Source organism: Orbicella franksi, chromosome 8 (genome assembly GCF_964199315.1).
Source record: "Orbicella franksi chromosome 8, jaOrbFran1.1, whole genome shotgun sequence".
NCBI classification, from domain to species: domain Eukaryota; kingdom Metazoa; phylum Cnidaria; class Anthozoa; order Scleractinia; family Merulinidae; genus Orbicella; species Orbicella franksi.
In genome coordinates, this window is record NC_138152.1 from 4,396,174 (window position 1) to 4,420,806 (window position 24,633).

The following is a 24,633-nucleotide window of genomic DNA, read 5'->3' on the forward strand; positions in this document are numbered from 1 at the left end:
GAGTTCGTATATAAGGCATGCTCGTATTACGACAACTGCAAGGCAGTATTTTTGCTGTTTACTGTACCTTTCAATAACACACAGACTCTGAAATTCAAAGTTCAACCAACAAATGCATTTTTTGCTTGTTCGGCGGTCCGACTAGCTAATGCCGAGCACAGTTTCGTTTTCTGGATTGTGTTCCTGATTACCCTGTGATTCTGCTCAACGATTTGATTACCACGCGCCCGGTAGTAGTCGGAAGCTGGGAGGAGCCGCCGAACATTTGATTGACGGTACTGCGAAAAAAAGGCGAAAAACGCATTTCAATGTCTGTTGTTGAGCTTTGAATTTTGGAGTCCGCATGTTATTGAAAGGCGCGGTAATAGCTGTACTCGACATAGATGCCCCTCTAAAGGGCCTCCTGGTAAAGGCACATAGCCGCTGAAGCGAGTTTGTGAGGTGTGTCGACTGTTAGGCCCGGTCGTCACTTGCGACGCAAGCACAAGCATAAATATGAAAAGAAGGATGCGCCTGTGGGGAAGGCCGGAGATAAGCATAAGCATAAGAATATCAAAACCTTGAGTTCTTCTATGTTTATGTCGATGTTATGCTCAGTGGGCCATGCCATATAAGCACAAGCATAAGTATAAGCGAGCACTTTATGCTTATGCCGACCATGTATGTCCTCAACGGACATAACAGCGACGAAAGCGTTGAAGCGACGAAAGCGGTCGGGTTGAGCACGGCACTTCTTGGGACAGGAATAGGAAATCTAGCATAATTGTTTAAATGTAGTCCAACCCACAGTTTGATAGGTTTTGCAGTAGATCTGGCCGGTACCGGGTTTTCAAAAAATGGATATCGTTATGACAAGAAAAGACACTATTTACAGTAACTGAGGATAGTTCTACATAGAAATCAGTTTAACGCAGACAAAGAAATACACTGATAAAGAAAAAAGTTAATAAAAAATCGTAACCATCCAATAAATAAAGTCAAGATTCTGGGATATGTCGGAGTCGTAAGAACGCTTTATCGAAAATCGGCAAGCGAAGTCATAAGCTCGACGGAATCGAAGTCGGAAGAATCGGAAGTTTCCATTCTTTTCCGATTCCGACTCCGTCACTTATGATCTAGCGAAACACTTGGGCGCTCTCCATTCAACCGAAAATTTTGGAATTTCGGGGAAGAAAGTAAAATGGAACTGAAATTCCCGGTTAGGAATTTCCGAAAATTTCGGTTAACCTCGCAAGGCCGTCCTCTTTTCCGCGAATTCTGGAAAATGCTGTTCCATTCGCCACAGGAAATTTCCAGAAATTTTGTCGAAATGGAAAGCGCCCTGTAGGTGATAGGTTGTCGCAGATGAAAGGCTCCAACACTGTTCTGTTAACGGAATTACATTAATCAGTCCATTTACAGTAAAATACACCAACACAGCGGAAATAATATACAGTTCATAATTTATTGTTTTCCTACGATAGTATGTTCTGTACAGATGCAAGCATATGGTAATTCTGTACAATGGCTGATCCATAAAATAACTTTGTATAAAATACTTTAATACGTCTTCCATTTAGCTTTTCAGTGCGATAGTGCTGTTTTAATGATATATAATACGATCAGTGAAACAACTTGCGTGACCTCCTTGTCAACGAATTAACTTCTCTCTAAAAGACGTAAAGAACAATGTTCACTTATTTAATCAGTTTCTTTAGAAGCCTGATTTATTCAATTTCATTTCTGGGTGCAGTTGTGTCAAGAGGCAAGATCACTAGCAGATTAATCAAACATTTACGTGTACGGCTGTGCTTCCACTATAAAGCCTCACTATGCATGTATTATGCATTTTGCACTATGCATTTTGTCTGACTTATGAACAGTTGGGGGTGGGCGAGGTAACAAGCATTTTTGTCAGACAAGTCCTCAGACATGACGTGTTCTGATGGAGCCATGCTCATTTGCTGATTTTGGAGAACTCGCGGATTCTTGTTCTATATCTTGATTGGATACCGAGACGCGGAAACTCTTCGAGTGCCACAAAGATTTTACGAAGATTTTCCGAAGCCAGCACTTGTTACCCCGAGTGTTGACGACGTTGAGATGACGATAGAAAGAAAGGAAAGCTGCTTTGCTGTCTAAATTGAGCTTGTAACTGACAAAAGAATAACCATAAAAAGCAAAGCATAATAGAATATTGTGGACGCAAAACAGCACGATGTTTTGGCGGCTAGTCATCTACTCTTGCTGTGCGAGTGTCTATTTGTTGATGAATGTGACATCATGCCAAAGAAAAATGGATGACTTAAAGCTTCTTTTGCAGTCAGACGTCGTTCAGGCTCGTACTCCAAAAGGTGCTGTACCAGATTGAAGAAGAGCTCGTGGCTTTCTCCATCTCCACGCTTGTATTTCTATGAAAAACAAAAACAATTACATTTGGCGTTGAACGTTAGGCTCCCTCCACACTACACCGGAGGAATTTGAGTAGCTGGTAGCCTTAGTAGCTGGTAGCCTTAGTAGCTGGTAGCCTTAGTAGCTGGTCGCCTTAGTAGCTGGTAGCCTTAGTAGCTGGCAACCTTAGTAGCTGGTAGCCTTAGTAGCTGGCAGCCTTAGTAGCTGGTAGCCTTAGTAGCTGGCAACCTTAGTAGCTGGTAGCCTTAGTAGCTGGTAGCCTTAGTAGCTGGCAGCCTTAGTAGCTGGTAGCCTTAGTAGCTGGCAACCTTAGTATCTGGTCGCCTTAGTAGCTGGTAGCCTTAGTAGCTGGCAACCTTAGTAGCTGGCAGCCTTAGTAGCTGGTAGCCTTAGTAGCTGGTAGCCTTAATAGCTGGTAGCCTTAGTTGCTGGTAGCCTTAGTAGCTGGTAGCCTTAGTAGCTAGTAGCCTTAGTAACTGGTAAAACGTGTTTTTTAGTTACTGATACCAAACCAATAGAACTAACTCAGCAAATAGACTGCTCAAAACTAAACCACATGTACAAACACGTTTCCAAAACAAAGAAACAAATATCAACAGTGCACAACCAAAAAATAAATAAATAAATAAATAAATAAATAAATAGTTACCTTGAGTGCCTTGCAGTTGTCCCTTACGTATCGTCCAGCTGAACTCCTCTCATCCCAGTCCAGTTTACCTTTGTAAAAATACTTCGTTTTCCTAAAAAATATGCAAGACATCATCTCAGGTTAAAGAAAAACAACCAAACAAACAAAAAAAACAACCCCCCCAAAAAACATAAAACTTCTTCTCGCCTTAGAAAGCCCTTACTCTTTATTACACTGACATTTGTAGAAATCAAACACCTGCTTTTGTTGCGTATGACAGACAACTGATTGCTGTAGTACAGTACAAACCAACATGTGTTTCAACAAATCACGATTGTAGACATTTTACTACCTTGATTTTTTAGCCATGTGTGATGGTATAGGGCCCAGTATTCTCTCCATCATTGCAAGATGTTCTCTGTTTTCATGTGTCTGAAAACACAAATTTATGTTATTGTCAGAATTACATCTTGCCTGCACGCAGTGTAGCTGATGTTTTAAAGGCAAGGCCATCAGAAAAAGACTATGCTGACTTATATGACAGGAATTGCCAGCTACACCCTTGCAGGCTATCTTGTCTGCAACTTGATCTCTAAAGAAGTACTATTACAGCTGTACCAGGTGTACCACATTTGGTATTATTTTATTTTGTCAGAAACATTAGCAACCTTTTATCTCCAACCCCACTATTTAAAACAAGTTTTTATTTAACTCCCTTGGCAGTTTAAGATAGCAGGGCTGAACTGTATTGTAATGCATTTCCATTCAATGGATTGACTCCGATTGATGGATTTCAGCCCTTTTTGTTTGTTTGTTTTCATCAGAGGTTCTTTGGTTTGTCACAATATTGCAATTGACAGCAAATTAAAATGCAATCACAAGATACATTTGATCGCCTGAGTTCATGTATGAGGTGCAGGAAGATTAAAATTTAAATTTGTAATGCAATGACTTATGTAATCTTTTTCACCATACAATTCAACCAGGATTGCTTTTCAAGTCACTTTGTCAAAAACTTAGCCATAAATGGAAAAAAAACGTAATGAAGAATGGAACGTATGTACACTTTACCTGAAAGAGAGTAAAGCCGGTATAGAGTTCAAACATGATACAGCCAATACTCCACATGTCGCATGGCTGAGACCAACCAAGCTCTGCGAGTAAAATAATACAAGTTACATGATTAGAAACAGCAGGCCCTAGACTTTAATTATTAAAGCAAAATATGAAAGACAGTACCCATGGTACTCGAACTCTTTAATGAACCTCGTTTGCAATATAAATCTACAGTAATATAGTTGACAGAACTGTTTTATTGTTGCCTTTTTAACAAAAGTCTGCATACAAGCCAAGTGACCCATCAGGCCAGAGATTATCCCAGTATGACTAGGAGTATTTCTAGTTCCCCCTGGATGAGATGCTAGTTCATTGCAGGGTTACCCCAGCATTAAGTTTGCTGGTACCCATTTATACACCTGAGTGGAGAGGCACTGTGAGATTAAAATATTTTGCCCTAGAACACAACACAGTGTCCCTGGCCAGGGCTCAAACCTGGACTGTCCAATCCAGAGACGAGCACACTATCCATGAGGGCACAGGATCAAGTGGAAGTTGGTGTAAACAGTTTTGATAACTTACCAAGAATGACTTCAGGAGCTCGGTAATGCCTTGTTGACACTACTGTGCTGTGGTGTTCATGATCGAATGTTGCTGATCCAAAATCAATTAACCGCATTTCAGAATTCTTCACTTCTCTCTCATCTCTTTTCTGCCAGGAAAACAGAAGAGCATTTAGAAAATCATACGTCTAACAGGAACACTAATGATTATGACACTGTAATGAGGAGTGATGGTAATGTCTAAGGAACCATGTGGCCCTTTATTGCCAATTAAAAGAGCTAATTAAATTTGATGTCAGTGATTGCAACAAAACAAATTTTCAAATACAAACCATTCTTGCATTGTAGGTAACATTGCAGTCAGAATTCACAAACAGCATGTTTTCTGGTTTCAGATCCGTGTGGCTCATTTTCATCTCATGAAGAACTGGAAATGAACGATAATACATATCACCGAAACAACTAAAGCCGATTGCTCAAGAATAATAAGCCACCCATATTTTTAGAATGAACTACAGACCACTGTCAGTCTTACTTACTATAACTTTGCATCATGAACTGTGAAGTGAAAAGGAAAAAAGCCACGCCTGCAGTTTTTCAGGGTTGTAGCAAAGACAAATAGCGTGAGATTTTCATTGAGTCCACTTTCAGAGACCTGGTAACAAACTTTTGTTCCCACTCTTGTGCAACCCCTTGAGCAAGTGAGCTACCAAGCTTTGCAGTATACAAGACGGCAGATGCGGAATACAGAAAGAAGACATGCTAATCAAGTGCTCAAAACAAGATTTTATGTTATTACACCCTGTAGGAGATTTCTAATTCAAACAAGCAAAGACTCATTTTTTCCAACACATTTACAGTCTAGAGGATTGAATGGACTTTGATGAAAAAATGTGCCAAGGCATAACTCACATTTGACTGCAACAACAAGTTGATGTGAAATATGTCTGACTTGTTCCAGGGGATATGGTTCATAGTTGTTGTCCTTCTAAAAATGTAAAGAGGTGAACTATTACAGAGATGCCAGAATTGTCTACAATCTGAAAACTCACTGATAAAAGTTCAAGAAGGGCAGACTGCAAAACGGCCCGTCTTTTCCTCAGTGTTGAGTGTGAGAGAAAAAAAAAATGTCTGTCCTTCTTGTCTTTGAGTGACCACTTTTCATCTCCTGCTTTCTTTCGGGCCACACTTGACAGACCAAGAAAAAAGAAAGACTGTTCATACCAGTAGTTTACAAGAGGAAGAAGAACAAGTCCTTACCATGAAGTCAAACACACTCAAGCCCATCTTCTCAAACACAAGGCACATGTGTCCATGGTGATTAAACCAATCGAGTAGCACAACACACAGGCTGCAACAAAAAAATGTCAAAATAAATTATTACATACAAAACTTGACTGATCTCACTCATACGTTGGAACAATAAAGTTACATACAAAACTTGGCTTATCTCACAGACACTGTTTTAAAACCATCTACGAAATCTGACTTAATAAGTTACAGTATATGCAATATAAAGGCTCTAGCTATGTTGTCCACAAAGATCTGTTGTTTTCATGGTAGCAATTTCCACTCACTAGCCCATAAGGCCACCACTTTTATTTTTCAATAAATTACTATCCATGCTTGATAGGTTAATAAAGTGGCACCAATCTCATAGCCTGTAAAACTTAGAAGTCTGTCAATAACTCTCAGCAAACAATTGCATGCAGGACACAAGAAAAAACAACCAAGTTATATCCAGACCTCCTTCCATTTCTGTCTCTCTGTTGGATCTTCTCTAGTACTTTAATTTCAAGCTTTGCAGCCTCCCTGTGAAAAAAATAAAATGAATACACATTTCACAGCTTCAGACAAGCAGCTCTCCAATTTTTGCTGCCCTCCACAAGTCTCACGACGAGTATAGTCTTCTTGTGATTTGCTTGGGCCCTTGCCCATCGGGCAACTGAAAATAAAAAGTTACTTGCCCAACAGGAAAATCTACCTGTCCCAGATGACTGGACAGCACTTTTCTCAAGCCCTGATTTCATAAATACTTCATTTCTTACACATGTATGAATTTCAATAATCTATTTTGGAATGCTACATGTACAAACCTGTATTTCTCAACATTCTTTATCACTTTCACTGCAACATATGTATTGGTTTTCCTGTAAAGAGATATGTTTTAATTAAGAATGTGTGCAAAAATTTCAGCCCTAAGTTTGAAACTATACTTATTATTATTAGTGATTACCATTTATTTCTTATAAGGTCTGTTCTGGGGATTTGTTTTTAATCGAAACACTATTATTTGTCTACAATTTTCTGTGTTCTTGACACTTGTCTTTGTGACAATACAGCATACATGCATCAATAGTGTTTGGAGAAATCAAATGTCCATCAAGGCAGGGATTTGAAAGCTGGAAATAGCACTATTTAGTGATAATCTTACCTGTCATGGCAATCAAGGACTTTGCCGAATGTTCCTTCCCCTAACAGAGTGCCAATCTCATCTGAAACCCAAGCCAAATAGCAAAGTTAAAACCTTATAGACAAGAACATCTCTGTATTGATCAATTGGGTGTAATACAGGTTATGATGTGTCAATGTAAAATTTTACATAAAAGGTCTGAGTTCGATATACAAGTGGTACAAGAAGTATTTTAGAAAATGCTTTGCAGAGATTAGTTGAAGCCCATTAATGTTTAATGACTTTTAACCTACAAGTCACGACATTACAGAAAATAGCAATTTTCACAATGATTCCCATTGTGATAACAAACTCGATCAATGGCATGGTATAGTTTTGAACCATTCATTTACATAATGTCAGAAAAAGTTCCAAGGATTATGATGTAATAGTAACAAGTATCTACCAGTTACTGTACGAAACAAGAAAAATTAGTACATCTGGAGTGCAGCAAGTCGCCCTGGTGATAAATGAGGTGACCATCTTCATCGTCCATGACGCTTGAAAAGCCTCTACTCGGATCATCCTCGCAAGTTGTCTTCTGTTACCGGCAGCGTATCCATTTCACAAGTGTGATTCATTCATTCAAAGACATATTTCACAGGTGGGCACGGCCGCAATTCATTCCATCATAATTTGCATCAGCATGTTCACGTCCGGAGTTCCACCCCGTTTTCAAACATATAGAAAATAGCAAAATATACACATACAGCAAGCACATGAGTTTATTTGTAAAAACAGTTATCTCCTAAGAAATGTTTTTCATTTGTAACCTTGAGCGCCCTGAGTATCTCTGCCAGTATGTTTTAATCCATTCTACAGTGTACAAGAAAGATATGGATCATTCTAAATGGACTGCATGTCCATCTTGAAATTTGTCAAGTTAAGGACACTAATAAAATGTTTTGGATGCATGTGGTCAGCATCAGAAAAGGGTAAGAGTTGCTCTGGCGTGAAGAAAACTAGCTCCACAAACTGTTTCGATTCCCTAAGCGCATCTACTTACCAGATGACAAGCTTGAAAACAACTGTACACTTTATCCAATCACAGTGCAAACTATACCATAAACTACATATTGCACTTTTTTCTACCATCATAACTGACGCCCAGCACCAAAAGATGTAAACAGCAAAATCTGAGAAAGGTGACCAAACTCAACCCTCTCCCTAGGTTTTCTCAAATTGTCGTCCATTTCATCAAATTTGAATGTCACGAAAAATGTTATAATTTTGATGTAATGATCAATTCCAAAGTTTTGACACCGTCCGATTGACTGTGACATCTAACCAAGCTGCGTATATGTACAAGCCATCTCTCTCACAGCCAATTGTTTTGTTCGCACGTGACTCATTCATATTTTCGCGTGTACGAATGAAATCGACAACGTGGACCATTTTACTTTTGGAAATATATCTACAGCTCTATGTCCTTCGGTTATAAAGAAAGGCTGGTAGACAAATCACTGGCAGCTACATATACTGAAGTATTTTAGCCTAAAACCATAAATTAAAATATTTTTCGCCCATTGACGATCTAAACAAGTAAGCTTTACCGTTTTCTGGTGTTTAGATCAATTCATTGTAAAATTGACAGACCCGAAAGATCGAGAAAATTGTTTCTTACCGTGGAAACCTCAGAGGGAACATTGCGATACTTCTCTCGCTTCAACCTTCGATCACTTCGTCTAGTACTGCGGCTTCGATGTCTTGACAAATGACGGTTGTGTCTCCTCTCACGAGAACGAACTGTCGAACTACCACGTTTATAATGGCGAGTGTCAGAAACAGGACTATGTTCTTTGTCAATACATCGATGTTTCGAATAGTAAGAAACTAAACTTCCCTCTCCGGAGCTGAGAGAACGCTTTCTTCGACCGTTTCTTGGCATTTTAAAGTCACTGACTTCCACAATCCTTCGAAAAGATGGCGCCGAAAGCGACTCATCGCAGTAAGAAAACCGGATAAACAGGTTTACTTATGATGTCATCAATCACCTCCATCACGTGCTCGTAAGAAGAGACCTCGTTCCCAGAGTCCTCTCTCTGGGCCCTGGGAACGAGGTTGCCAAAATGGCGCTCATCAGAGGTGCTTCTCTGAAGCAAGTAGCGAGGGTGACTGTCTCGTTTTGTCCTTTCGACCCTAACACATCAACAGCAAGGTAAAAATCTATAAAAAATTGATCTCAGCCTTATTATTTGAATGTAAAAGCCAGAATAGCACTCAGGTTAGCCTGTTTACTGTAAGCGAGCTATAAATGATGTATGTATGTACGTATGTATGTTTATAAATTGACTATGTCTTTTCACAGGGACTTTCTTCTGAGAGTTTCATGCCGAAGGATGATCGACTCTAACCCTAAGTGCCAAGTCATATCAAATTTCAAGAATGATAGATCAGAGCCAGTTGTTGAAGTTGTTTTCAGTAAGCTGTACTCTTTTTTATTGCATGGAATACCAGTGATTCTGTAGATCTAACTTTTTTTGCATGATTTCTAATAGGCCCTTTACAGCTGAGGTCACATGACAGCGTTTTTGCTTTAAAAAAAAAATTTGTTATGGGCTATAACTTAAAGAATGCTCTTGTTCATGCCTACTCCCTCAGCAAATATTTCCTTGCCCCAATCCTCCATAGTTACCAAATCTAAGATGGCTGCCTAATAAAATATGTGCACTCACGTACCCAAAATATGCTTGCATTGCAGGCTATACAACAGTTTGAATGTTCGGAAAATTTAGAGAGTTCCTATGGAAAATGTTGCTGGAGAGTAATGTCTTGCATTCCAACAATTTTTTTTTTTTTTGCGTACAAATCTTAATTTTTTAAAAATTCAAACTGGCCATAAACATGTTATCTCATTCTTAATGCCAGGGGCCTCAATCTTGGCCAATTTGATATTTTCGACATGCCTTTTCCATTTCTGGCATTCTTTCAGTTATAGCCCATAATTTTATGAAAAGTTAGTAGGTCATATGATGGCTTAGCTGCAGAGGGCCTATTTTGTTACACAAAACTCTACTCTCTTGTTTCAGCAGGGTGCATGTAGGGCTACATATGAAAGCCTCATCTAAATTTCAACTCACTTTTGTCAAGAAAAAAAATTACCCCCAGAAATACAGGCCTCTGAAATTAAGGTCTTGTATTGAAGTTTAAAGCCCAATCCTCACTTGTGACGCAAGCATAAGCATAAACATGAAAAGAAGCTTATGCGCTACTGAGGACGGCTGTGACATAAGCATAAGCATTCCCCTTATGTTTATGCTTATGTTCAGTGACAACATGGCTGAAAGTCTTTCGCTTATGCTTATGCCAATATGTCCTGAGAAAAATGTGAGGTTTTAATATTCTTATGCTTATGCTTATGTCGTGGCTGTCCTGACCAGCGCATAAGCTTTGTTTAGGCTTATGCTTATGTTTGCATCGCTATTGATGACCGGGCTTAAGCGTGTGTGGTTTCTCTCTGAACAGATGACAAAGATACTCTCACACTGGAAACAAGTAGTCTCAGACTAATGGACATGATAACAATTTTTAACAAGAAATGCAGAGAAAAGGAAGCCAGTGGTTGAATCACCTTTCATGTTGACAAGGTTGGTCTGTGTTTGAAATAAAAATGTTAGCCTGCATCACAGACATTCCCTTTCCATTTTCCGGGAGGGGAGATCAAGCAAGCAAGTGAACGAGTGTGCCTAGGGTGGGGAGGATTGATTGCCCTACCCCCTCCCCCTTATTTTTTCACACTCACTTGCAGTTTTGTTCCCTTTGCATGCTTTTGGAAACACCTGCTAGGCAGGCTGAAAATGCTTATGTCCAAATTATGTTAGATTTTAACTCTCAAAATAAAAATGTGGTTTTGGTTAACAAATTGCTCTACAAGTGCTCAAAAACCCTCTTTGTTCATTCTGTACAGGTCTATGATTTATCATTTCTGTATGTGACAATAAAGGAGATATGCGATAGGAAAGAATGGCTCTACAACCACATCAAGTTTGCCATGGATGGACATGTCTTTGCTGAATCTTGGACTTTTTTGCAGACAGAAGAAAAGAGTTTGTGAACTAAAGCTGTGTGAAAGCATGGAGAAATTGACAGCTGACTCAGTTGAACCATAATAAGAACTTCTTTTTGTAGCAGATCACAGTACCTTTTGTTCATAAACATATACATGATAGCTTGAATATGTTCATAATTTTGTAATTTCACATCATATTCAAACAAGATGCTGTGTTCAAAGGGAAAAATTGGAAACTGAGTCACACAGTCAACGCTGGGCCTGATGTGACTAAGACAGCCCGCGGTTCCAAAAACAATCATGACTTTATTTCGCCTTTCTCTTACAGTCACATGGTTGGAACAACAAAATAAACAACTTGTTGTATCTGAATTATGCCACTTAAAATCCACTTTAAAGTCAAAGTCAAGCAAATGAAGGCCTTAACTGTATTTAACTCTATACATGAAGCTACTAAAAATCCTTAAGAACCTCTTGTAATTTTATATACAATATGTGCAATTATTATGATCAATCTTTTTCTGTGGGAAGTGACATGGTTAAAATGGTGAAACAGTGAGTTTACAACAGACAAATAAACTTATAAAATTAAACTTGAAAGCAGTCTTTTGTATGTTCTTTCTTCAAGTAGGTCTCACTCAAAACCTGCAGCAAAATTGAAATAAAAGATGTTGTTAGGGAACTGACAGCAAGTTATGACTTAAACATGTTTGGAGCTGTTTTCCTAGTTACCCAAACTGACTGTGTGTCAATAAATTCACCAGGCACTAATCATGATTAGACGTGTTGAAGAAATATAAGCCTTGTCAAGTCACATGTTTTAACGTTTTCCATTATTATTAGCTGATGAGTGATTGATTGCAAGTTTCACAAACTGATAGACATGTAGTTGTTAGTAACTACTTTGTATTTACTGGCAACAGAAAAGGTCAACGTTAGGCCTGTTTATGTGGAAGGAGGGTGTCGCATCTAACTGAGTTACGTGGCTAACCAAGCTACCCTGGGAAAGCTAACTTTTTATGTGCTTCTTTAGAAAGAATGTTCATTTCAGTTAAGAAAAAAAGTTCACTACACTGCTAAGTAGACACGTAACAAGAATCCAATGAACACTGCCATGTCTAAACACTAATCAATAAATGCTAAAAAGTCAATACGAAAATGTGGGTTGATTTGTAGCGTAGTATGACCTGGTATTACTGTAGATTGAAGCAATCAGTGTTACCTTCTCTGGTATTCTGTCTTTATTCCACTTGGTTGTCTCTTCTGTAAGTTGGGATCAGTATCTCCCTGTGGAACAGATGCTAACAGCTCCTCTGTGGTTGTGGGTGGTCTGCCATGTTTTTCTCTGATTGAATTGATGGTGGTGATGGGGTAAACCTGTGCATGTGATTCCAAGTATTTCAGGACATACTCATCAGCATCAATTATTCTGAAGCGATGCTTGAAGATCTGTATCAGTGCTCCAATCTGGAAGTCAGCCGGAGTGTAGAATTCAGGATTATCAACAGATGATCCTGGCTTGGTAGCATGAGTGCGTTCAAGGAATTTTCCACCAATTATGCCTGCATTTCTCACTGGAGGCTCATAGATTGTCAGCATGTCATCTGATAAGCGGTAGTAAATGATGAAACGTCTGTTCTTGTCCTCAGGTCGGAAGCTTTCCTGAAGAAAATAAGTTGTGCATTTAAGCTGGATGTACTACAGTGTAGTATAAATTCTCTTTCAAGTGTGGGCAACTTGTAATTTATTATTTAACAGTTTTTGCTACAAGTTAAAAATAATAGATAGGGAAATGTTACATGTGTAGGCCAATCACCGAGTTCTGTCCAAATCTCAGACTTAAGATCAGTAGTCAAGAACAAAAACTTAAGTAGATGTTGAATTACCATGGTTGCAGCATATCTGAGTACTTTGTGATCATTTTCCAACATTTTAATGAAGTCTTTCTTTGGAGGTTGTGGCACCAGTGATAGACAGGACTGCAAGCTGTCTTGAAGTGATCCAAACCCATTGTATGGTGGAACATCCTAGCAAAAAAATCGTATCTACGGGTTAAGTAAGTTCGTTAATTTTAAGGACTTGAGGATCCAATGCTTAGAGAGACTACCGATATTTCTTGATGTAAAGGACAGAAAAGGCCAGTAGCTGTTAAATGTCTCAAGGCTGTGAATCCTTGTTGAGCCAAAAAGCTCTACGACACAAGGAAGTGATTAACACATCCCAACCTTTAACATAATATAGTAAGTCCCTAAGAAAACATATCATGTTTTGCGTGGCATGTTCATGGTATTGGTTCAGGCCACAAATACTGGTCAGTTGCTGAGATGCATGTACAGTCATGTGATTAGTTCAACTGAGTAAGGCAATCAGAGACAAAAAAGGGCTTCTGTGGTAGGGTACTGCATCATAAGCGTGGAATGTTTTAGTTCAAATCCCTTATTCCTTCCTTATGACAGGTAATCAAGTTAAGTTACTGTTGCAGTTTTATCAAACACTTACCTTAACTAAAGGCTCTCTTGGAGGTCCCTTCACATCAACCGGATTGAAGTCAGTAATACCAAATGTTTTCCTGAAGTAATTTTTTGTGAACTCATCACAATCATGGAGCAGGAACCTTCTTCCCAAAATAAATAGAGTTTCACCAACCACAAAGTCCCTGGGTGTGAACCAGTCTTTGATTTCATGATCAGATAACTCCAAAACACAAGAAGGAAAAGAAGCTGAAAGAGATGGAGTAACCTAAGTTAACCTACATGTATAGCTTCACGAATATTTAATTATTTCCACTGTCTTGTATTTACACACACTGTAGGGTTTTATGAGGCAAAGGTAAGTGTGCTTGTTGCATTGCTCCTTGCTTGCAGTACTCAAGATTGTTAATTTCCTAAGAAATCTTTTCAAAGTGAACAAAAAGTACTTACATTCAACTTTTGTTCTGTCTTTTGGTAGTCTCTGCCTGCAAACCAGCACAGGGAAAGGATCCCGTCCATCATTCCCTGTATGAACTTCCCTTATCTCCACTGTGTCATCTACTAGATAGTAATGGATGATCTGCAATGAGCAATTCAAAAATTGTTGAGAAGACAAGAACAAAATCACAAGTTAATTATTACATAGAGAGAGACCTGACATCTTTTCATGAGAGAACTGTCTGGAATATATTCATATTTCAAATAAGTGATCTTTCCAATATAGATCCTTCAAGAAAACTATCACGTACTCAGTAACAATGTATTTTAAGAGTAGATCTGTTGAGCTTATTCTCTATAAACTTCAAAAACACTTAAATTACAAGTTACGAATTAAGATAAAGACTACAGTTACTAAATTTCACTTACACATGGCCTCATTTCCCCAAACATACTGTCCCTGTCGTCCCAGACACAATAAAACCTCAGGACCTTTCTATCCAGTTCCAGGAACTGTTTTAGTTTGTCAAATGACGAAGGTGTCTTATAGCTTCGAAGAGGCTGTTTGCGGGATTCAGTGTAAGGATCTGTTTCTGGCAATGCAGGTTGGTTAAGTTCTATTCCCTCACTTGCCATGTATTCCTAAATACAAAAAGACTACATTATGAGTGTTCTTCAGGTAGAAGTTAACTTGTGAATACATCTATTACAGTTGTTACTTGAGTTGAGTATGGATGTGCATATGATATATCTCACAATTTAAACCAAGTGTAATGTTACTGATGAGTTTTTTGGGCTGTATTTTACAGTACAACCCACTTCCTACGTACTTGACATGACAGTCTTTCCTTTCTCCAGAGTGACTGACATGAAATAAACATAGAAACTCAAAAAGTCTTGGTCCACTGCAATAAGATACAAATCCTTATTTTTCCTCATTGGTTATTGTGGCAAAACTGAAAATGGCCAGTTCCCTCTACAAGACACACCTGCAGGGAATCACGTTAGTTGTGCTCATCATCTTGGACCAGATGTTTATTTTGATGAATTCAACTACCATGATTCCCTGCAGGCACATCTCATAGAGGGAACTGGCCAGTGTTGTAGTTATTGTTGGTTGGTAAATCAGTGTGAAAGACTCATGAGATATATACACATTATTTGTTTGTACCTTTGTCCAAGCATCACAGTCATAAAGGTGAAACACTTTTCCATAAAATGTAACATTGATTCCAAGGTTAAGGTCTTTCCAATGCCAGTATTCACCAAGATCATTCTTGGGTAGACGCTGTCGCTTTATGAGTTTCCCTTGAGGAATTCCACTAGAAGGAAAATAGAGTTCTGAATAAGATATAAGGCAATACACCTACAGTACTTGAGATAACATTATCATTTATAGGGTATATATAGGTACGTGTAAGAGCAGAAGAATTATACAATGTATAACAGGTAACCAAATAAGTTATATTTAATTAATCAATCAATCAATCAATCAATCAATCAATCAATCAATCAATCACAAGGTAAAATTTAAAGCTTTAGCAGCTTGTGGGGCCCTGTATGACAAGAAATTTTAAGGACTGGTTACTCCAGACATGGCAGTACAAATTAAATTCTATGTAACATTCAAGTCTCGATAACTACCTGTTGTTGACAACTGGTTCAACCACTGCGATAGAATCATCTTCCAAATAGTAATAAACTTTGACTGGACGAACTCTGTAATATTCGTTTGATGATTCATGCACAGTTTGCTTGAAATACGCGAAGAAAAGTAAAACCTTCTTGTCAAAAGCAACATGAGCAGGAACAAAATCTTCTGGTGGTGCCTGAACCTTTTGTCCGTATGTCAAGGACGGCTTGAGATTTGCTAGCTCGTCTAGTTCTTCCTGTGTTAGTTTATTAACAGGTATCGGGTCTCCACCGATACCTATAATGGGGGCTGTCGGCACAGAATAGCCATTCATCCATCCAAGTGTCTGAGGTCGATGAAATTTAGCTTTCTGAAAGGAAATTAGGCTAACTGTTGTAGAAATTTCTTACGTGAATTTGAGCTTATCATGAGCATAAACACCGCGCTGAAACTACAAGATTACTTACCGTTGGATCGGTAAAAGAATTTCCAGGGAGGAATGGAAGAGCCATTTTCTTATTTTAAAGTTCTACTTCGCTTAAAAAGAATAATTCGCACGGGTTGTCTTGTTGAGTTCTTTTCGCTGAAGTTCAAAATGTTTCACTGACTATCATGGCCGCTGTGGTTGCTATTTGGCAGCACTTGTTGTCATGGTTTCTGTTTAGGGACAGTCGCACTCCCGCTAAATCTCACGGGATAGCAGACTCCCTAAAAGAGTTATGGGATAGCAAAAAGTTATCAAATAAAACAACAGAGAGAAGACTGGGGATAAGTTTCTACTTCGCTGTCAATCGTGAGCCAGAGGAGTTTATTGTTTACTCAAAGCTCACATTTTCCCTCGAACTGCGCTCTCCGAAAACTGTTCGCTTCTCAAAAGAGATATTGTCCGCGGACAAATACCCGAGTTTATAATCCATCCAGGCTGTAATCCATCAAATATTTTCGCTCACGCGCGATTGGTCTCTTGGACGTCTGAATGCGTCATGAAATATTTTCGCTCGCACGCGATTGGTCTAAACGCGTCGCGTGACTGAATATTTCCCAGCTAACACCGGGGAATATCCGCTTAAGGTCGCCACACACGAGGGGACTAATCCCTGCAACTAGTCCCTGCAACTAGTTCCCTGAAGGGTTTATACGAAGGGACGGGTCGCAGGGACTTTGTCCCAAAAATTCAAACTGGTTTGAATTCGTGCGACTAGTCGCAGGGACCAAACTTTGGTCCCTGCGACTAGAATGGAATTACTGATTCTTTCCCCGACCACAGTTTGGCAATCTGGAGATTACAAATGAGATAGTGAGCTGTCCATCTACTGTTAGGAACACTGGTGTATTGTTTTGACGGCTCTCTCTCCTTGGTATCGCACGTTACAGCTGTCTGTAAATCCACGTTTTATCATCTTCGGAATATCTCAAGGATACGGAAGTTTTTAACTTGTGAGACTACAAAAACTATCGTCCACGCCTTTGTTACGTCTAAGGTTGACAACTGTAGCTCTTTATTATGTAGTCAACCTAAATCTGATTTATCTTGAAGAGACTTCAACTCGGTCCACAATTGTGCAGGCAGGCCTATCAGCCTCTTAAAAAAATATAACCATTTACTCCATTGCGCAAGAATCTTCATTGGCTTCCGCTAGAACAAAGAATCACCTTCAAAATTGCACTCATTACCTTTAAGGACATTCGTGGCGAAGCTCAGTTCTCAGTATATCGTAGATCTGCCCAAGCCCTACAACCCAGCCAGAACACTTGGATCGTCCACTCAGAACCTCCTTTGCAAGCCAAGTTTCAATTTAAAAGGCTACGAGGGCTGGTCATGTGCGATGTCGGCTCCAACTGTGTGGAACAAACTTCCAAAGATATTATAGACCCGTCTCCTACGAACATTTCTAAAAGTAAACTGAGAACGCGGCTTTTTAAACAAGTATTTCTAAGTTGAAGTTTTTAATTATATATCTTTTTAAGTTTGTATCTGTTTTTGACATTTTCGTAATTTTTTATAGTAGGTATTTGTTTATAGATTTAATTTCTTGTAAAGCGTCATTGAACCATTGGGAAATGGCGCTATGAGAATTTTCATGTTATTATTAATAAACTGAAAAGAATGTCTTGGTATCATCTCTTGCACGAACATGTTCTGCAAAACACGGTAGCACTAAAACTCGTAACTAGGTCTTTTGGCGCTGATTTACACTCAATTTGACAAATTACAGTATCTGTAAACCAGAAAATTTGCACTTTGTATCCATTAAAAAATTCACTTTTACTTTTTCCGAATTTCGTAAAGAAATTCATTTTATTGTTCAGTTTAACCTGTGTTTCCATTTTAGCTTAACATTCCAGTTCAATTTATTTTATGTTTTCATACACCATGAACTTTCGAATGACATTTCAAATTCAAATTCAATTTTAGTGGATGAGATCGGGCACGCGTGCATATTTGTAACGAAGACTCGATCTTCGCTTCCCGAAGCCAATGCATAATAAAACAGCTTTGCACTTAAACTATTCCCTCTTGGCAATAAACCCGAATAAAATTCTTTTCAGGTGCGAGCTTTCTGACAAGTTTCTCTTTTCTCATAGTATATACTGTATATTCAAAGCACACAATCACACGTGTAATGTATTCCTTTTGTGCAAAGCATATTTCTCATAGCTGGAATGAATTTTAATGTTGGTATATAAAGAGGGGTAAAATGACACACCCAGTTTAGCGTCGGTCGCCGTTGCATTGCAAGAGCAAGAGTGAGGACATCTTCGTCGATGTGCTTTCTTCAGACAAGTTTGTGTTTCCTCTTTCTCTCTTGAGAGAATTCCTTTCGAGCTAGTTGTTAACTTTTCCTCTAGTTTCCTTTAGTTTTAGTAGTTTTTAGATTTTAACCTTTTAGCGGTTCGATATCGGCGTCGACAAAACCGGGACCGGAGGGGACCGGACCGGACCGGACAGGACCGGACCGGACCGGACCGGACCGGACAGGACCGGACCGGACCGGAGGGGACCGGACCGGACCGGACCAGATCACGGATCGGATCACAGAAAAAAAATTAAGTTTTAAAGAAAAAACATCCAAAAAAAAAATCAAATTGTTTATAAGATAATAATAAATAAAAAGTAAAAGTGGAAAACTAAAATATGTTAAATGAAAATAAGAATCCCGAATTTGATACAATGACATGTTAATTACAGAGAATGACAAGAGGTCATTTAAAAAGCCACATAAGCGCCTAATTTACGACGAATTTAAATTTTAATGAACAGGTAGATGTAGTTATATTTGAACGTTAGTTGGCTCGAAGCTTGCGTGAATTCTCGTTTTTGAAATTGTTGTTAGTATCAGTAGCTAATTCTCGGCTACATTTTCGTGAGTTGGCCTTACAGTTAATGAGAAAACTTAAGTACGATAGCTCGAGGACATGACTTGCTTTAAAGGAGCTACGTCACGATTTGCGTATCTTGAAAAAACTAGCCTAGTTTTTCAAGTTCGTCATTTGCAGCCCTCGTTAATCTTTGCCATCCTTAACGATCCTCATTCCGTTTTGATTTGTTCTTGCCTCTTAAGTATTTTCTATCCTAGAACACGATCATTTTAATGTTTTATTCTATTTAACGGCAACTCTTTACGACCCTAAAAATGTCTCTAAAAATCGTGACGTAACTCCTAAAATGTTGTTTATTCTCAGGTTGCGTTGTCGTTCACATTATCCATGTTATTCCTATAATTTTTTGTAAAACAGCTATATCTCCTTAAAATAGAAATGGTTTGTTTCGTTTTATTCCAGTGCGAAATATCGTATTCCAAACTCACATCTTGTAAAAGTATAGACTTATCTCAAAAACGGAAATTGTTTGAAATCATCAGGTGTTTAACTTTTTTAGTGTTTTTAGTTTTTGTGTTTCGATCCATACGTTCGTCCTATTATTACCATGCTGACTTGTTTTATGACAGTTTACCTTTGATGCAAGTGAATATATGAAATATTATTTATCTGAACTGCGGAGATAGTGGATAGGGCCCCCGCCCGCCCGGTGTTCGGGAGGTCATGGATTCGATTCCTGTCGGGGACTCAGAATTTTTCTTTGTTCCACGCTCGTGGAATTCACCTTCACATTTCATTACCGAGCTTAAAATTCGCCATCTTTATTAACTTATCACTACTCACGATGACTTCGATAGCGTTGATCCTAGCAGTATGCAAGACACCTATCATATATGAACTCAGTTAAATGGCCTTGCTCTCCATGAGTTCTCGTAGCTCAGTGGATAGAGCGCCCGCCCGGTGTTCGGGAGGTCATGGGTTCGATTCCTGTCGGGGACTCATACACACAACTTAAGCAGTTGTAAAATTAAAGCCCGAAAAAAATTCAGGCTTGAACAGGATTCGAACCTATAACCTCTGCGATACCGGTGCAGTGCTCTACCAACTGAGCTATCAAGCCAACTGGGAGCTGGTCACATTGTGAGTTCGTAATATACCCGTTGATGGTGAATAGGTGAATATACGAAATATCATATAGTTGAACAGCGGAGAAAGATATGAAGACATGATTGCTCCCAGTTGGCTTGATATTATAAAAGAATAAAGGTATATCACACCTAAATTAAATAAAACGTTCTGCTCACAGTAGTCACTCTAGCGTAATTTGCTCAACTATGGCAAGCCGTTTGTAGCAAAATTCAATCCTTGCAATATATGTTTAATCCTTTAAATAATGGTTTTATTTAAACATATAAAAAGGCATTCAATCCAATGGCAAATAAAATTTTTGGTTCAATTCAATCTTTTAATTTTCATGATTCAATCCAATACCTGGAATATTGATTCAATCCAATACCTAAAATATTGATTCAATCCAATACCTGGAATATTGATTCAATCCAATACCTAAAATATTGATTCAATCCAATACCTGGAATATTGATTCAATCCAATACCTAAAATATTGATTCAATCCAATACCTGGAATATTGATTCAATCCAATACCTCGAATATTGATTCAATCCAATACCTGGAATATTGATTCAATCCAATACCTCGAATATTGATGCAATCCAATACCTGGAATATTGATTCAATCCAATACCTCATATATTGATTCAATCCAATACCTCAAATATTGATGCAATCTTCCTGGGCCGAGCGCGGCCAACAAGAACGAGAGTAAGTGAGCGCTAGAGAGCACTGAAAACATGGCGGGCGAAGGAGAACTAGATTTAGAAGTTGAGTTTCCTAAGTTTCTTGCAGACATCTTGGATAAAACGGAAATAATTTTTGAGAATTTGACTCAGAAGTTGCAGAAGCGCACGCCGAAGTTCTTGTTCAAACCATTAGTCTGCTTAGGTAAATGAGGCAGTGCTACAACCGAGACATAAGGGACACGGAAAATTTAGATTCCATTACTGCCGCTTTTGTAGATGTAAGTTAACTAATTTTTATGTGACAAACATATTTGTTTATTTAAAGCTGTGTGTGCTAGCTTTTTGTGGCAAATAACATAAACTGTGGCAAATTTTGCTACCACATTGGTCTTTGGTATTGTGCATATTTCTGCTGTCCAATCAATACTGGCACACTAAACTTTGAACTGTAAACAAACTTTTTGCTGTGCCGTGTGCACAGTCAAACATGTTTCTCACAAAAACTGCTTGTGTAAACCTGGCTTTAAGTTATTTTTGAAATAAGAACCTTTACATTTTACAAGACAGCAATCATTGAACATTGGGATGTGTTTTAAGTGTTTCAATGTTGTTGTCTCATGTTTTGTATTATTTAACCCACATGTGGTACTTCTTTCCTAAAAACGATGTTTTTCTTGATATTCTATGATAAACATGGCACCAATTTGTTGTGAATATTATCGGGTACCCAGGGCTCAAGGCTAACACTACTGCCAACTAGCCATACATTTCAGTTTTGAATAGTAGATTTTTGCACTTTCACTAGCCATTGTGACAATCATGATGGAATGGAGTACTGGATGAAAACAAAATTGAGAATTATCGTGACAAAGTAAAACTGATTGAAGAGAATAGAAACTAATGAAAACAGGGAAACTATGAGTGGATCTCGTGGAAATAATTGCCTTAATAAGCATATGATAAATATTTAACTATTAAAGGGAGATAAAAGAAAATGCTAACATTGATAAAAGTACATCAGAGATTGAACATAAGCATATTCAAGAAAAGCAGGATTCGTGTTTGTGGGAGTGAAATTTTCTTAGTGATTATTATTAACATTTTAGATGCAACAAGAAATGTCCAAGATTGACCACCACTCTTGTAAAAAAGTCAGTGAAGCTGTGTATGAAAAAGGCTGGCTGGTGCAAAGTTAGTTTTGGCTAGTGACATGAGTCCTGTTAGTAGCCATTACGCCAGTGCACCAAGAAGTTAGTCTTGTGTCCTGGGTACTTTTGAAAATAAGATAACGAATTAACTTTGCAACAATTTAACATCTGTTTTGATAAGTACCTGAAAAATCTGCAAGGCAGAGTAGTGCACATGGCAGTTATCAAATGCCCTGATTTCTCTTCAGTTTAGTTGTGTTGCTAGAAGTTAGGCATTCTGTAATTCAAGCAGTTTCTGAGTTTTGTATATCAATGAAAAGGAAGATGAGAAAATAATTTACTTGACACAGGGTGAGGTTTTCTGTTGTGAATTGAGTTGCAAAAATACTTTAACGGCCATAATCTCCTTTACCCAGCCCACACACATGTAGTATTATGCAATTGTCAGTTGCCCAAGTTTAACTGTCACTAGTTCTAGAGCCTCTTGGAAGATGTCTACTCCCATTTGACTTGATTATCTTAAGGGATCTAGCCTTTCCAATACAAATGACTGCACTGAATCAAGTTGTCCCAGGTCAATTTCTTCAACTACAACATTGTTATCACTGTCCAATGGAGTTGGACCATCAGGATCATCACCATAGTATTCAAAATCATATGACTTTCCTTTTGAAAGGGGGTTTTCAGGCTGCATTATATGATTAAGCCACATTTGGTATGGCAACCAGTTTTTTTTTCTCTTCTTACCATTTGGTGGTTGAAAGCTTCAGTGAACTGGCAAAGAGCAAGGTTTATCCTTGGTTGAAAAATAAATGTAAGGTGGAAAGATGCACTGATTTATCAGTGTCCAGGATGCCTGACAATTCCATACTACAAAAAGTGTAAAAGTACAAGTGGGAAGCACAACGGAAACATCCCTCCACAATCTTTCAATTCGTTGGTTGTGTTGATGGCCCTGCAGTGAAGCTGCCCCTCTCCTCTCTTCTAACCTGCTCTACTGTATCGCACACACCAACGTTTTCAACACCACGATCTACTCGTACTCGAAGGCCAAAATTCTCCGTCTCTCTTAACGGCACCCAGAAACAATTCAAGAACTGTTTCTGCTTTATTGTTGGCACTACATTTCAAAAACGTTATTCTCCGAGAAAATCCGTCTATACAGCCGTGAATTAGTATTTTCCATCGGATCGCCAAAGCGAATTTACGCACCCCATCTCAAGACAGTATTTTGGGGATCTAATTTTGCTAACCTTTCTCTTATTCTCCTCCGTTGAACCCGTAACCCAATGGTGTTGTAATCGGTTGACGGTAACAATGGTAAAATAACGAAACAAACAACGAAGTAACTTAAACGGTTCCAACTTGTACGTTTATTCTCCTCGCGATGACGGTATGCGAATATATGCTTACAACACGATCTCGATAATACGACAGAACAAAACAAAAGGCTCAAAATACAAAATCTCGTATTACATGTCAATTGTTAACTCGGGTAACACAACATGTCACGGTCATGCAACTATTAGTCTCTTAACAAGTGGACTTAAAGAAACCTGCCATGAATTAAAATTATATCCATACTCTTGAATGATTTCGGTTCCTTATCAGGTAAGCTGTCGAAACCCCTCATATCTTCTAAGCCATACTCTGTCAATCTTCTGTGAATTGTCCATCGCCAAACTCCAATCATCTTTGTTATCGTTGTCCAGATGAATCCTAGTCCTCAAAGTTCCTCGAGCACCTCAACAGGAATTTTAAGAAATGGTCTTCCATGATTTCGTCCTTTTTCGCTTTCTATCGTAATGGAATCCGCAGTAACAGTTGACGGAGTAATAGCTCTGCGACGCAACACACTGAGCACATCTACAAAAGCGGCAGCAATGGAATCTAAATTTTCCGTGTCCCTTGTGTCTCGGTTGTAGCAATGTCTCATTTACCTAAGCAGACTAATGGTTTGAACAAGAACTTCGGCGTGCGCTTCTGCAACTTCTGAGTCAAAATTCTCAAAAATTATTTCCGTTTTATCCAAGATGTCTGCAAGAAACTTAGGAAACTCAACTTCTAAATCTAGTTCTCCTTCGCCCGCCATGTTTTCAGTGCTCTCTAGTGCTCACTTACTCTCGTTCTTGTTGGCCGCGCTCGGCCCAGGAAGATTGCATCAATATTTGAGGTATTGGATTGAATCAATATATGAGGTATTGGATTGAATCAATATTCCAGGTATTGGATTGCATCAATATTCGAGGTATTGGATTGAATCAATATTCCAGGTATTGGATTGGATCAATATTTTAGGTATTGGATTGAATCCCCTGGATTGAATCAATATTCCAGGTACTGGATTGAATCAATATTTTAGATATTGGATTGAATCAATATTCCAGGTATTGGATTGAATCATGAAAATTACAAGATTGAATTGAACCAAAAATTTTATTTACCATTGGATTGCATGCCTTTTTCTATCTTTAAATAAAACCATTATGTAAAGGATTAAACATATATTGCAAGGATTAAATTTTGCTACAAACGGCTTGCCATACTCAACAGAATTTTGAATTTTGACTTTTGAATTTTTTTCCTTGATCCGATCCGTGATCCGGTCCGATCCTGATTTTGTCGACACCGGGTCCCGAGCGAACTTCCAGATTAAGACCATTTAATAACGTCATCATAGTTTCACAAAGGCTAAGAGCGAT

General features: G+C 38.5%; 3 protein-coding genes across 3 annotated transcripts; 1 reads left to right on the plus strand and 2 right to left on the minus strand.

The window, feature by feature from the left end:
• Positions 1-1,422: 1,422 nt before the first annotated feature.
• LOC145496018 (dual specificity protein kinase CLK2-like) lies at positions 1,423-9,049 on the minus strand. The gene is made up of 13 exons (XM_081475627.1): positions 8,715-9,049; positions 7,529-7,631; positions 7,073-7,133; positions 6,735-6,788; positions 6,385-6,450; positions 5,899-5,989; positions 5,551-5,626; positions 4,971-5,065; positions 4,658-4,787; positions 4,091-4,173; positions 3,372-3,451; positions 3,041-3,131; positions 1,423-2,390 (listed from the first exon to the last, which is right to left on the minus strand). Exons 1-13 carry the CDS (start codon positions 8,976-8,978, stop codon positions 2,214-2,216), a joined length of 1,371 nt encoding a protein of 456 aa, XP_081331753.1. The 5' UTR covers positions 8,979-9,049; the 3' UTR covers positions 1,423-2,213.
• A 57-nt stretch (positions 9,050-9,106) lies between these two features.
• Positions 9,107-11,699, plus strand: LOC145496072 (large ribosomal subunit protein mL53-like). Its single transcript, XM_081475689.1, has 4 exons — positions 9,107-9,248; positions 9,399-9,511; positions 10,556-10,677; positions 10,998-11,699. Exons 1-3 carry the CDS (start codon positions 9,160-9,162, stop codon positions 10,654-10,656), a joined length of 303 nt encoding a protein of 100 aa, XP_081331815.1. The 5' UTR covers positions 9,107-9,159; the 3' UTR covers positions 10,657-10,677; positions 10,998-11,699.
• Positions 11,390-16,557, minus strand: LOC145495999 (EF-hand domain-containing protein 1-like). Its single transcript, XM_081475603.1, has 9 exons — positions 16,109-16,557; positions 15,653-16,011; positions 15,180-15,330; positions 14,438-14,650; positions 14,021-14,150; positions 13,599-13,819; positions 12,986-13,126; positions 12,322-12,761; positions 11,390-11,744 (listed from the first exon to the last, which is right to left on the minus strand). The coding sequence occupies exons 1-9, from the start codon at positions 16,151-16,153 to the stop codon at positions 11,738-11,740; spliced, it is 1,707 nt and encodes a 568-aa protein (XP_081331729.1). The 5' UTR covers positions 16,154-16,557; the 3' UTR covers positions 11,390-11,737.
• Between the last annotated feature and the right edge of the window lie 8,076 nt (positions 16,558-24,633).

What these genes read in the sequence shown, in the direction of transcription:
- LOC145495999 (XM_081475603.1), bottom strand. Translation starts at nt 16,153, where the DNA reads ATGGCTCTTCCATTCCTCCCTGGAAATTCTTTTACCGATCCAACG. An exon ending in AGACAGAACAAAAGTTGAAT is followed by an intron (nt 13,820 to 14,020) that starts GTAAGTACTTTT and finishes CATCTCTTTCAG; the next exon opens with CTTCTTTTCCTTCTTGTGTT. An exon ending in CAAGAGAGCCTTTAGTTAAG is followed by an intron (nt 13,127 to 13,598) that starts GTAAGTGTTTGA and finishes TTTTTTTGCTAG; the next exon opens with GATGTTCCACCATACAATGG.
- LOC145496072 (XM_081475689.1), top strand. Translation starts at nt 9,160, where the DNA reads ATGGCGCTCATCAGAGGTGCTTCTCTGAAGCAAGTAGCGAGGGTGACT. An exon ending in CCTAACACATCAACAGCAAG is followed by an intron (nt 9,249 to 9,398) that starts GTAAAAATCTAT and finishes GTCTTTTCACAG; the next exon opens with GGACTTTCTTCTGAGAGTTT. An exon ending in AGTTGTTGAAGTTGTTTTCA is followed by an intron (nt 9,512 to 10,555) that starts GTAAGCTGTACT and finishes CTCTCTGAACAG; the next exon opens with ATGACAAAGATACTCTCACA.
- LOC145496018 (XM_081475627.1), bottom strand. Translation starts at nt 8,978, where the DNA reads ATGCCAAGAAACGGTCGAAGAAAGCGTTCTCTCAGCTCCGGAGAGGGA. An exon ending in TGAGTGTGTTTGACTTCATG is followed by an intron (nt 5,627 to 5,898) that starts GTAAGGACTTGT and finishes TTACATTTTTAG; the next exon opens with AAGGACAACAACTATGAACC. An exon ending in AGCTCCTGAAGTCATTCTTG is followed by an intron (nt 4,174 to 4,657) that starts GTAAGTTATCAA and finishes TTTTACTCGCAG; the next exon opens with AGCTTGGTTGGTCTCAGCCA.